Source organism: Tenebrio molitor, chromosome 6 (assembly GCF_963966145.1).
Source record: "Tenebrio molitor chromosome 6, icTenMoli1.1, whole genome shotgun sequence".
Lineage (NCBI taxonomy): Eukaryota > Metazoa > Arthropoda > Insecta > Coleoptera > Tenebrionidae > Tenebrio > Tenebrio molitor.
The window spans coordinates 4864104-4878854 of NC_091051.1; the positions used below are offsets into that span (position 1 = coordinate 4864104).

The 14751-nt window shown below is 40.8% G+C and overlaps 1 protein-coding gene across 1 annotated transcript in view; it reads left to right on the forward strand.

Annotated features, from left to right (window-relative positions):
* Positions 1–14751, forward strand: part of Gycalpha99B (guanylate cyclase 1 soluble subunit alpha 2) — a 49139-nt gene that overhangs the window by 20638 nt on the left and 13750 nt on the right. The window contains exon 3 of the mRNA XM_069051016.1: positions 11003–11079. Within this exon, the coding sequence (XP_068907117.1) occupies positions 11003–11079 (77 nt within the window). The remainder of the gene's footprint in view (positions 1–11002; positions 11080–14751) is intronic.

Sequence of the window (14751 nt, forward strand, 5' to 3'; positions counted from 1 at the left end):
TTTTCATAAATTTTTTTTTGCAAAATGGTGGAGACGCCCGGATATTTTTTCGCTAAAAGTGATTACATTTTTCTCATTGTATGAGCTAAACCAAATCCGAAAGCTGTTTCTAATAGGTTTAGTTCTGATAAAAGAAATGTACGAAATTGGATAGCTCTATCTCTAAGTTATTTACGAAATTTTTTTTTTTTAATATTGTCTGTAATCCGTAATGTCGCATGAGCAAATTGTGGATATCGTGTAAAAAGTGGGCGGATACAAAATGTAAAGGGTAATATACGAAATTAAAGAGTTTATCAATGATAAATTAACCGGCCTCGATGCCGTGCCCCTTGCAGCAGTAATAATCCATGAATATGGAGAAACGACAGTGGTTGGGTAAAGCGGGTGCCCTTCGGGGTCAGTTGATGGGGTGAGTTGGCAAAAAGGGGGCGCTGTCGAATTATCTATTAACGTGACAGTTCTGGGGGTTTTTAACGGTTTTAGTCGTCGAATAATTAAGTGGGAGCAGATTAGGCCATTCCGGAGTATTTACCGAGTCAGGGCAAGTTTTTCGATTAATCACGGAACCAAATCCAGCCCCTGGTCGATTAACGAAGACGCATAATTGATACAGTTCGCGCTTGGGGGTCGTCCAATAAACCGCCACCGCGATAATACCTTTCGACGAGCTCTCACACACGGCAATTTAATTTCGCGAAAAGCTTTCAGCATAGTCACGGTATCATTCGAAAATCAGCGCCGAAAGGAGGAAAAAATCCGTCCGGAATTGGATCGTCCGACGCATCTGCAAGTCCCTAATCAAAGTAATCACCGGCGCCGGAAACCCGATTGTCCGTCTGTTTTGTCGGTACACTCGCCCTAATTAAATCCGCAGATCCGTCGTTAAGTTTTTCCGGAGAATTATTGCTTATGCTTACCGGAGTTGCGACAAGATCAAAGCGGGTGGCAAGTGAACAAAGATGGACTTTTCGGATTAAAGCCGTGACGTTATTACCTTCACATGCGGACTTATTAGGCGAGGGTGGATTTTTACGGGGCCTGAAAGGGATGATTAAGATCTGAATACGTTCGCAATTCGTTTCGGATTTTGTGTATTTAATTGAGTGTCGGCATATTTTAACCGTTTCATTTTACGGCGCCGCCGTGATATTTGCGACATTTTAATGCATGAAGGTACTCGGATCGCATAATTAATTTTGGGGTACGTGCGGCGGCGAGGCGATGCCGCCCCGGCTCGAAACCCGACACTTTTTTTTCCGATTTTAGCGGCACATTGACAGGCGCTCGGTGCCAGCTCTTGCAACAAAATAAACTGCATTTAATTACTTTGCATTCTCCCAACTTCACAAAAGACTGTTACGTAAATTCAATTTCACACAAATGCTTCAATTTTTCCCAGGCGAATGTTTCCGCAATAACGAAATAAATCCCATCTTCAAAAATGGTGGATGCGCCGGGATATTTTCCCCTTTTTTTTTTCCTCTTGCTTTTCCTAGTATTTCATTAACAATGTTTTTTTTTAACAATCATTGAATTTCAGTGGTCTTTCCTCACTGAAAATAGTGAACAAAGATGGCAATTGAATCACTAGTGAGGAAAAAACATTTTCTCACTAGTGAGCAAAGTGAATGTTGTGCGAATTTGTCGATAGATGGCGCCAAATATGTTGTAGCCGTACGGTTGGAGTCCTCGCCTTCGGCTCAGACGCCCAACTTCCCTACTCGTGATTAAATGCACTACTTTGTTCACTTGTATTGAAAATAGCTATTTGTGACTTTCAGATTTGTGATTTGTTCCCCTAAAATCCCTTGCCTCGTCACAGAGAGATGAAAATTATCTTTGGATCTGATTGAAACGTGAAATCGCAAATGTGACGTGTCGCCTATCGATTCCTCGTCCCTTTTCCGCCATGAAAATTTGCGACATCACTTACCTGCAGCTAGATTGATAACGGCCGGTCCATCATGAATTTTGCATAAAAGTGTCCGACGCTCGTTAATCATCGAGGCTTTATTGACAGAGCCCGTCGAATTTTTTCCGCAAAATTAATATTCGACGATGCACAACACCGAGCGAGTCCATAAAAAAAATTCCAATTTCCTAGTTTTATAGGTGCACTTCTCAAGTATGCGCATTTTTGTCGGAGTGTTTCCCTTCGGTAGACGAAGCACGACATCCGTTCGTTCGAAATTTGTGTTCCCGGAAGTCGATCCGGTAAGAAAGCGAAGCTGCCTCGTCGCTAATCCCAGAAATATGCATAATAATTCCGCAATAAACAATCTCCCGGCGAGAGCTCTCCCGTTTCAATTGAACAACAAAACCCCCTTAATTAACATCTTGAGTCGGTTCGATGTAAATTCAGGAAAGTTCCGGCGAACTCCACTCGTTTTCCAATTCAGCCACTTGCAATAATTACGACATTGTTAATTATTTAAACGGCCCCGAACAATTGGATTAAGTAAAGGAGCTTAGTCGATACACCAATGGCAAGCTGCACGCGTTACGTCAAATTGGATTAAGAGGCAAAGATCGACAATAACGTCGCTCAAAATCGCCGGAAACGATGTTTTCTTTGAGCGCAATAACCTCGCATCGATCCTACAGAAACCGAAAAATAATTGGCGGAACGGCGGTACGACGGGCGGTTTTCAATATGTGTACAAATCCGGGGAATGTGCACTCGATAAAAGAGAGATATTCATAAAGGCGAAATCCGGACGCCTCCGGAAGCCACATTGCTCGGGAACTGGAACACCGGAGTCGGAGGATTACAGCTGCGACACACTTCAAGCGACGAATCAATCCGCGCCGTTACGATTTCACGAAAACGACAATTGGACTCTTGTAAAATGTGGCGCAGATTTTTCGAAATGTTCTCTGATACATCACTCGATAAAGATATGATCTAGGTCTCATTTCCTACATTCTAAAGAGCTTCGATCAAGATTTTAACGAAAATTCTTGACAACATGCACAAATATCTTCTACAATTAATAATCACTAAAAGCTCCACAGATTTCTTTTTTTCTTAATAATGAATAACGCAAATTTGATGCCATTTTAATATTTAATACAAATCAAATTATTTACAAAATGAATTGTTTTATTTATGTCATTTCAATAGCGACATGTAAGCCGAATTTATATGTATTTTTTGACAGTTAAGTAAATTTTGCTTGTTCGCTTTATAATAATATGTAATTACAAACTTTCGGTTGCCCAAAAAATGTTGGCCGCGAAATCGTTTAACATTCTCGAGATTGTCTTGCCTCGGCCGCAAGTTGCCTCGGCGACAATTTTTCTCTCGATACGATGATTTCGCGGCCTTGATATTCAAATAACTATTACTTTTGATCTACTATAACTAAATCTATAAGATACTGTTTTAATTTGAATTGGAAAAATATTCTGACATTTCCATCATTCTTGCAAAATATATGTATATTTTTCCAGCAAGTGCTAAAGACAGAGTTATGCAGTTTTATATGCCATGCGTCTATAAAACGCAGTTTTTAAATTTCCTCTAGCTCAGACAATATCATTTTTAGTTTACAAATATTCCGGCGCATCCACCATTTTTGCAACATGTACTATTCAATTTACTCGTTTAATGCTGGCGGTAAAGTCATGAAACTTTTGTGTTCGGATCGTTGAAACTTAGTTCATATGACACAGTTTTTAAATTTGACCTAACTCGAGTGGTAACCCAGATACCGTTTTTTAAGGAGGAAAAATTCATCCGACCATTTTCGTAATATACAGGCTGTTTGAAAATTGCTAGTACAAAAAAAACCTGGTAATTGGTGATGGTAAGTTGAAGTCATCGGCAAAAGACAATTCTAATAAAAATCCTCTAGTTTTCGAGATAAAAATTACTAAAAATTTGGTTAAAATTGTTAGTGCACCACTGAGTTAAGGTATTTTAAAAAGACACTTCACGTCGTTAAGCAATAACGAAATAAAAAATTTGATGTTCTTAAACTGTCAATCTGTGGTTGCCAAGATCTTGCAAAAAAATATAAATTTTTCATATTGTTGTATAGTCCTTCATTATCACTACGATCATCACGCTTGGTTACCAAGGTTTAAAAAATATTGCCCCGCCTGAGGCGTAGAATATGCAGGAATAGGGTTACTTTATCCCTTTTGTTTTAAAAAATTAAAAATTGGTTTCTTGGATTTCTTAGGGCTTCCAGATGCCACAGTTTTTTTTGTACTAGCAATTTTCAAACATCCTGTATTTATTTTCTCAACAGGTGGTAAAAATAGAGTCATGCAGTTTCTTGAACCTGATCCATCACAATTAAATCCACAAGACACACACCTTAGAGTTTATCAAGCTTGAAGGATAACAGAGATATCATAATTTTTACTGAAGCAATATCCTGGCGCTTTCACCAAGTTTGCTAAATATTTTGCAGTTTATTCATCTAAAGATAGAGAGACAGTCGTAGAGTTTTTTGCATCTGAATTATCACAATTAAATCTCCAAAATACAGCTTTTCTGTTTGATTTAGTAAAATAATATATCTGGACAACTTCACCATTTTTGCAAAATTTAAATGTATCTTCTCTCAACGGTGGTAGAGATAGAGTTACGCAGCTTTTTGCGATCGATTCTTCACAATTACATCGACAAACGCAGTTTTTATATTTGATTTAGCTTTAACGATACCAGGGGCATCATTATTTTCAGTAAAAAAAAATTATCCTGGCGCCTCCACCATTTTACAAAATAATACCTTTCAATTTCCTTTTGTAAGGTTAGATATAGAAGAGTTTTTTCCATTTTTTTCGTCACAACTAAATCTATAAGACGGCAATAGATATATCGATATTTTATTAATAGTATATTAAGAGTAGAAATTAGTCTTTTTGTGGCTAGCCCAGAGATTGACAACTAGGCGAGGCACAAGAAGACTTTCTACTCTGAATGGTATCTACTATTTTATCTTCAACCGGATCACAAAAAAAAAATCGAACATAAACTCACTTATTTTTTTTTCTTGCAGTTAAAATCTTCAAATTTTAAGGCACTAGTAATTTCTACTTCCCTTGTTATTGGTACTTGAAGTTTCGATAATATTAGTAAAGTCTACAATGCTATTCAATCTATCCGATGTACTTTCTGCAAATTTCCACATAAAACTTTCCCAAAATGGTAAATGATCGCGATTTGTAATTTTTTGTATCCTGAACTTTTACTACGATAGCAGAGCCTAAATCTTCGATATCTCTTATTGTCGAATTGGTGAATTCATCGCATCACAAGCTCGGGTCAGACATAACCTACAATAATTTATAATTCTTCGTCGAGGGAACTCAGAAATTTTACCTTTGTATCCAGATCATCGTGATCCATGAGCATTATTATACATACACAATTTAATCATATACTTTTCGGGACTTTGGTGGGACTAGATCCTACGTAGGTAGTTTGCCGCGATCTGCGTCAATTTTCGGGGAGTGAAATTCATACGGCACCGGACTTCAGTTATTTGCTAAATATAACAAAAATTATCAAAACGTGAATAGCAAACGATTACATCTTACAGCTGTTTACTTTTCAACAGTGAACGGTTATCATGCGTTATTTTTTAATTTTGACATCATGGCATCTGACATCCATGCTGTGGCCCCGCCCACAACGCCACAACGGGCGGTTTGTGACAGAATATAGGGGACGCGGTTAAATATTGGGTAAGAATTTCGTTATTTCGCTTTTTTAGAGGCTTTTCTTTAATAATAGTTATTACATATTTCGTGCAATTGATAAATAAATCGTGACAAATATTTCAAATGACCTTACATTTGACCCGGCCGAGGCGCCTGTGGGACACTTCTACTCCGCTCAGAAAAAAAATGACAGTTTAACCGTCTCTATGGAGATACACAAAGGCGCGATTTTCGACCGCTTGAAGATAAAATTATTTGGGCACCTCCACTATTAAAAAAATCATTTTCACGGCCAATACCAAAGGTAGACTTTGTCAGTTCCCTGCATTGTATTTGTCATAGTTATGTCTATAAAACGCAAAGATATCAGCAAAAGTATCCCGGCGCCTCCACCATTTTCGTTATGTCAATTATTTGACTGTTTTTTGAATTTTATTTTAATTTTTAAACTTCAGTACTACAGACAAATCATTTGATTGGCCACAATAAGATCTGGCACAGTTCTTAGACGTGATCCAGCTCGAGCGATGACGAAATCCAAACCACAGCAATTAATTTAGTTGATGTACGATTTCGGTTAGCTCCCGAATTTCTGGCGCACATTTGGGACAAGACCCGAGCGGATCGTGCCGCAAATTGTACCTTTGTGGGCGAAAAATTCCGCATTTAGCGTTAGCGTGCATTAAAAATTCAGACTCGTCTGAAGGAGCTCTCTTATAGAGTGGCGTACATTATTTATCGCGCCGGAGGACGATGCCACAAGCATAAAATGCGTCCCAAGTTTTTTTTCTCGTGAGGCGGTTGTAATTTCGATCCTGACAATCCCTGTGCAACCATCGCCGGAATTCCGACAAATAAAACTCCTTCGATGAAATTAATCACGAGAGGAAAAAAAACCTTTGAACACCTGGGGTTCTTCTGGTGAACGTGAAAAAGCGTCGAAGGGATTTGGCCCGGATAAAACTATGAGTATATCGGTGAGGGCGTGCGGAGGGGTCTTAAATGAATGTTGCCGCCGTTTATCAATTTCGTTCGATTCCTCCGCCGAATATTAATACGGTTTTTGTTGTGAGAGATGACGCCAATCGATGGTATTACTTAGTAACGGCGGCTTTCATCGCTCTAATCCCGGTCCGAGGCTCATTCATATGCAAATGACAACGGCCATCGCTGGAAAAACACAACAACAACAACAGCCCTGCCATCCGCAATCACTTCCACGTCTCTTGTTTCGGTTACTCTCTCCGACAGGATTTTACTTACATGAGACGTCTGCTCTCGGCTAATACCTTGTTCCTTTGTTTACTGGATACTGTTATCGCAGCGCAGGAGGAATTATACACTCAAAGGGGCGCGGCGAAATTCTATTTCAGGGCGACACGAATGATCATTTCACGGTCTCAAGTTGGCAGCGATATACCCGGAATTCTGCATAACGAGGTGGATATCATCTGTTGAAACGACACAAGTGAAATTACATTCGCGATTTATGGTCGCATTTTTGACTACTCCCAGCGCCGGCAATTAGACAACCAGATATACGCGCACACCGCATTCGAGCAATCTTGAGCGTGCTGTCGAGTGAGCACCCACCTTTATCTGTCTCGCTGTTGTCTGTCGAGACTCCACCCCCTCGCTAAATTAGTTTGGGTTTTGTCTGCCGGCACCTCTGAATTTTTCAGCGACCCCCGGAAGAACGAACTCCCCGCCCGGAACAATATTTAAACGAGCAATTTCCGGGATTCTTTCCCGGAAAGTGATAGCGTTGATTCGGCGCGACTTATTTTCGCAAATATTTGTCGAATTGTTCAAATTTGTTCGAACGTGTTTTTGGAGGGATGAAGACGTCGTCGCGACGCCTCGCCGAGATTTTTGCGTCGGGGGTGGCAAATAATTGCACACGTTAAATATTAACAGACGAGGGGCGGCGCGTTCGAGACGGGCCGGCGGACCGGAGTGCACCGGAGGAGTCGGGGCTGGCAAAAACATAACCGAATATTTCGTTTGAATGGAATTGTGGTAAACAACGTGATTAATAGCGCGGCGAGGCTGAGGAAACGCCGTCGATGACACACCTGATTTATTATGGGCTGACGGCCGGAATCGCATTTGCTTCAAATCTGACTCCGCTCTCGGATGTTGCCTAATTGCGACAAATAATGATCCGGGGAAGTGGAGGGGGGCATTCTGCTTCCTCCATTATTGTCGTCGTGTGAAAACCACATACATTTTATTCCTGGGCAGTGAATTTGTTTCATGCGACACGCTAAAATCGTTCGCATCACGCTAAAATCGTTCGCAGCAAGCTAAAATCTCGGGAATCGAATTTGCTGGCGCGAAACAGTCAACTGTGCGTCACTATGGATTCTCTCATAGGCTGTGACCTTGGAAATATTTGCGCGAGGGCGGAGCGATAAACCAGTGAAAAATGCGTAAATGAGAAAAAAAAACAGGGTATTTTGTAAGTTTTTTAGAGTGCTCTTGAGATAATCTTGCATTATTTTGGGAGATTTTAACGGTTTTTTCATGTGCCCAATTTTTGGTGGTCTACAGATATTTGGGTACTTTTGGGGTGCATAAAAATTCGGATTTTAGGTATTTTTCGATTGTTTACTTTTAGGAAAACACCTAAATTGTTGCATTCTGCCTTGTTTTTTAAGACGCCAAATATCCTGGCCCAAAAGTAACATTTTCAGTCCTACTTTTTTTCATTGCTTCTGTCTTTTTCGTCCTCACTTTGCCCTTCGCCAAATTCCTCTCTCCCCTGCCCCCGCGAGCGCCAAATCGCCATGAATCCAATGTTTATGTCCCGCCGCCCCACCGATCACGGAATTAATATCATGCATAAAATTTTCCGATCAGCCGGCCGCGATGTAAATTGGATTTGTTGCGATCCAAGTCGACCGCCTCCACTTGCGCCGCCCCACATCTGGCACGCTGATTGGAATTTGCAAGAAGTTCCGTCGCGAAATAATCCGATACGTGACCGCGATTGATCTGTCAATAGGATGGGGGCGGCGTGCGACCGTGAGAGGGCGCTTAATGCGTGATCCATCTTAAAAGCTGTCATTCGCCGATAAAAGGGACGCTAAAGTTAAGATCTGCGGCTCGACGTGTGCACGTCGTGCTCGATTTACCGCCGCCAACAGATAACTTCGCACTTTGTCTCTTTTATTGCGCCAGAGATAAAGTTTCGGCGGCGGAAATTATACGTCGTCATGGCGGATCGTTACGCTATAATATGACAGGTTAAAGCGATTTTTATTGCAAATCGTCGTTCGGAGTTTAATCGAAAGTTCCACCGCCACAACATGTAAACTTCTGGTCTTGTACACCTAATTGGATTTTTTGTGGGGGCGACCTGGCCGGCCAGATGTCGCCCCGTTCGTGTGGTCGTATTTATTAAATTCTTCTGCTCGCCAGGGATGTTTTTTAACAAGAGATATCGCTGGTTCCGGGAATTTAATATGTTAATATTTCTCGTCCAGGACGAAAAGTCAAAACATCATTCAAAGTACTGAAACAACCCCATTCGCGTTTTGTTTGAATCTAGAACTTATTGCGCCGTGTGATCTGCACACTAAACCATTTTAAGTTTGTCGGAATATGTCGGCGACGTGCACTTCTGACATAATAAATTCTATATCGGCTTAGACGCGTTGCTACGTGGAACGGCTGCACAATCTCCTTTCGGCAGAGTCCACAACAAATATATTCTATTCATTTCGTGTTTCATAAAAGTCGACGAAAGTAACGCCCCAAAAAACATATTACTATATGTACGCCTGGTGCGTATGCAACCAACAATACCGATGCAAAAATCTTTGTTCGTTTGTGCGTACCACAATTAAACAAATTATTTTTTAAATGAGACTCGCCGGAAGCAAGAGTAGTTCGTCCTAACTTCATTGCCGCCGTCCAGTTCAGGTAAATTTTCCCATTGTTCAAACACAAAATGTGCTCTCCGCGCTTTTGCAAACATTCAAATTACAAGAACAATTACAACAGAGATTAGTCCAGAAAATGCGCACTAATTATTCCCGGCAATAATTCACTAGGCCCATTTGGACTGTCGTTACATTAATTGCCGAAAAAATGGTGTCATTTAAATTCTGGTTTTACGACGCAATTTACGACTGCGGTGACGTAAATTGCGCACAAAGTGTGTGTCTGCCACACAAGCTGAGACTTAATTGGTGGAAATGATGAACTAGAAGGATTACAAAGTGCTACAAGGAAGAGAACGACGATTCTTTCTGCGAGGAACGAATCTAGGAATAGATATTGATGGTGCGCTATTGCGACTCTTGTTTCGGTCTGCTTCGAGAGACATCTTCCTGCAGGATGATGCAAAGTCGCACACTGTCAGCGTAATCGGGTAGTAATTATCAGCGATCCGCGAGTAATCTCCAGATTTTGACAGCATCCACAAACAGCCTGAAACGCCAATCGATAGAATGTGCAGCAACGGTTGCATAACACTTCCAGCAAATCCGCTCTGTTAAATTCGGGGATCGCACAGCGAGAGGGAGTCTATCGGAATTGTGTCGGGTGGCAATGTAGAAAGTTATCGGCCCGGATCTCGTCCGGAGGGCAAATCGCGGCTGCCGAGTCCGGTTTTTCGCCATTTCCAGCCTTTACAGCGTCTCAACGCGTGAAAGAAACAGTTCCAATTGCGGTTGTCCGCGTCGGCGGTTCGCACAAATTAACTCGAGTCGTCAATGCGATGTTTATGCTTCGGTACAGCAATTGTGAAGCACAATGCACACGGAACAAACGAGGTCGAAGCATATTATTCCGGGGTCTCCTATCAAAAGGCATGAATAATTCGCGGCCTCTTCATTGCCTGATGCGGATAAAGACAAGCAAAAGCTTTTACAGATGATGCTCTCGGTCCGGGAGAAAATAGTGCTGGAATTGTGGCTGGCGAGTAACAGCATTCATATCTTGCTTGAAATCTTGGAAGAGAATCTGTTGAAGCGGTGCGGGTTGTAGTCCAAAATCACGCATGTTTTCTTAGGTCTGATTTGAATGTCACCAGGAATTAGCAGGTGGGTAGGCAACCAGACATACACTCAGCCGAATGACCTTCAATTGGTGGACGAAACTCCACAAGAAAATACAAGAGATGTTGGACTAGAACCACTGTAGCTTATCTACTTTCAGGATTAGTACAAGTTTGTTCACCTGAACTGGAGCAAATCCTGAAGGAAGGGACCTTCTCCCCAAAGTTGTTTTGCCAGTGAATGTTTAAAAGAGATTCTCGATTTTTATTCATTCTTCCATTGTGTGTTATTGAAACGCGTCCGATTTTATTTTCCAGAACGAAGCGCTTCAAGTCGCCTTGGAGTCTCTCCTCCATAAGGAAAACGAAACTAATCCCAGTAGGTACTCCTGTCTGTAAGTATATCTGATTATTTTATGCGAGATAGCTGTGCACGGAGGTATTTTACGTCGTTTTTAAGCGATCGTCAGTAGACACTTTGACCTCAATCCGGCTCGATAAATAATTCAGCCCCGCCACTGACAGCCAATTAAGCCGGATAATTACCGCGGAAAATTAGCTGATTGCTTTTTGCCGCGATTTTTGCGTCTTGCACGTGAAATCGATTCTGGAAAATCATCTCCGGAACTTACCCAACGTTTTCTTTGTTGGGCACTTCCGGTGATCCGTCATTAAGTGTGAACGGCCACGTCACGCGAAAAGAAACAATGTCGCCCACGCATATTACATTTCGCGCTGAAAGCTCGCCTGAAAATATCGAATATGCAACTTTTTCAGGCACGACCCTCGAACAATTCAATCCCGAAACGTCCTGTCATCCCTCTAACAAGCCGTGTACGCGCGTCGCTCCTATTTTCTCGGCCACAAAGATTAATGGCGGGGCAAGGAGGCGGCGACGTTAAATTTCAATACGCGTCCGATACGTGTTATTGGGGACGGAAGGTTTTCAGGAATTCAGCAATTAATCGATGGGGACGGCGAGCGTCATGAATTTTTCACCGATTAGATTAAGATGCCGCGATGGTGCGGTTTGTTTTCATAAAAAGGGACCGACAGTGATGAGAGTTAGTCTTAAACCGCAGCATGTTTTGAACATGTCCTAAAGGAATTCACTCCGCACGACAGTGTCTAGACTGCTGTTGTGTTTAATAATTTTCAAAAGGTGTTTACGAAGGTGGTACGTCGTGAAAATCGTTGAGTAACAAAGAGGAAACAACGAAGTGTCATTTATTGACAGGTTTAATAAAACAATTCTTAAATTTCAAAAAACGTTTTTATTTTTATTTGCAAAGAGTACATTTGACACAATCAATTAAATTAGATTGTGCAAAAAATAGGATATACTCGTATACCACGAGACTAGAGTCCTTTTCATCTCTCGTATAATTATTGCCCTCGCTGCGCTCCTACCATAAACTTAGTGTGTTGCACTTAAGATGAACACAACATAATTTTTCGTTATACAGGGTGATTCTGAAATAAGTTTGGAAAACAACCCGGTAATTGGTGATAATGAGAAGAAGTTATAGACAAAAAAAAATCTTATAAAAGTTTTTTCGTTTTCGAGATACAAATGATTGAAAATATGGTCAAAATTGCTAGTACGCTGCTGAGGTGATTACCTGATTATCTTGGTAGTTTAGCAACAATAATAATCAAAGGTAAAAGTCAGTTACAAACTCCTCTCGATCATTTCCATAGAAACATTTAAAAAGCAGTGTGCTTGCACCTACGACTTTATTGTGGAGTTGCTAATGAAATGAGCAAATTTGGAGAAATTTTCCCTATTCATAGGCGTTGAAAATACAAGAATATAGAGCAATTTCCATCCTTTTGATTTCACCTCCAAAAATCATTTACGCAGAATTAATTTGTGTGAAGGATACTCCACATTTTTTTTCCAAACTTATTTCAGAATCACCCTGTATGTATGTAGGAGTAGAGATTTCCATTTTTTCACACTCGTAGAACTTCGTAAGAAGTACTTAACTCAACTGGAAGTTGTAAACTCAACCAACTGCGATCTCACAAATAAGGTCAATTCGGGTCGAGATATCGAATAAAGTTGTTCAGAATCCAATTTTGACTCTCTGTTGCAACGCAAAATGCCCCTTTTCATTTTTGAATAATTGTAAATAATTCCTACTTTCAGAATCGAATTGTTCTCAAAAAGTGTTTACGACGGTGATTCATCATATTGTCCCAACATGGAAATTAATTCTTCAATTTTTATCGAATAAAGAGTAAATATAGTCGGAACGTTATAGATGTGGATTGGTGACTTGTCGTTAAGTTGGCACTACCAGGAAAAGCAACTAGGGGCGCTTATCAAGTACATATTTGGAATTTATGACAGAGTTCTCACTAACGTACAGTTGAATCACAAGTTTTAAGCGACCTTGAGTTTGACATTCCACATCTAAAACGTTTTGACAATAGTTTGTTTTTTTATTTGTTTCTGATAAGCTCTTTCGATTTCATGTAGCTTTATTAAAAAGTGAACATTTTTAATCAAGAATATCAAAATGCGAATTTTCCATTGAAACACGGTATATGGGATCAAAATTAGATTCTGAACAACTTTTTCTCACAACTCCTTTCAATAACTCCAACGGGAAGGAAAATGTAGAGAATTGGTACTTTTACAATTACAGTTCAGTCGAAATTCTTTAAAAATACATCTCATTCAAATCGCTATTCCTACAGTTGACGAAAATACTCTTTCATATTATTATGTACGACACACTATATTATTTTCATGCCGCCAGTCGTTATCGACGATTTTGCATGATTCAAAATCCGTCGGGAACGTTAAATTCCCGGCCTAGTACTTACAAAAGTGACCTTGATTAAAAATTCGCTAGAGAATGGGCAGGCAGCATTGATTCTTAAATGTCAACAAAGTTTGACATAGAAGTTACTTTGGTTGAATTAATTAATAATAATTACACGTCCAGAAAATGTTTTGCTAGTGCTCGTGTTGCCGCGCCTCGGCTAGGCGCCTTGGCTACGCAATACCACTCACACTCGCAAAATATCATTTTCTGGGCTAGTGATCCAAATAACTGTATAGTGCAATCTCAATCATGTAGCGTTTTTGTGGACGTTTTTGTTGCTTTTTTACACGTGAGACCCCACGTGTGGAAAAACACTCGTCAGCATTATTATTTTTCGAGCGGTTTTGGTCCGAAACGAGGGTGAAGTGCTGAAAATTACAATTTTCTCGGAGAAGATCACTTTAACATGCAACAATGTAGCGTTATGCAGCTTTACGAGCCATAAATTCACGTCCATTTGGAAAATTTCGCGATTTATGGCTTTCCAGCTCCGGGGGAAATTATCAAATTATGAAATTTCCACCTTATTAGTCGTGTTCTAATTGTGTTTATTCAAGCAGTCGTTCCACGTGTTGCTGGCATATTTTTCCACCGCCACGACCAGGGGGAAATTGTTAAAGTAAGCGTTCTCACCCCATCTGATAAAACACAAACCCTGGGTCATAACGAAGCACCTGAAGACGACGCATTATTTAAATTACGCAAAATAACGCCGACACGTCTATTTCACCTGTTCCCCGCCGTAATTATGTTTGTTTTTCGCGTGTGTTCCTTTGATTTTTTCGCGGCCCGAGGGCGCCCGTGATTAAATTCTAGGGGGGTGATTTTCGTGGGGGTGTAATCGAATTTAGACGGTCGGCCGCTCGCGAAGAACCACCTTTCGAGGGAGAAAAGAGTTCTCCTCCGAGTCGGACAAATCGAGGTCTTATCGGGTTTTGAAGGGCTAATGCTGGCCCTTTTTCGCCGGGGAGGCGCAGTGGAGTGATCCCGGTTAACAAACACCAGCCCGGGAGTGTTATTCTTTATTATAATTCAGTCGAGCGTGAAGAATCAGCTCGAGTTGGAAACACGAAAATTCTAAGCTTTATTGGCGAGCTTTTTCTCCGATGGGAGAAGCTGCTCTTATTGCTTTTCGGTGCGGCATTGTTGCAAATAAACATAATAAATTACGGAAAGTCTTGATTTACGGCGTGAAGAGTCGAGACTGTCGGTTGGAAGGCTTCGGCCAAG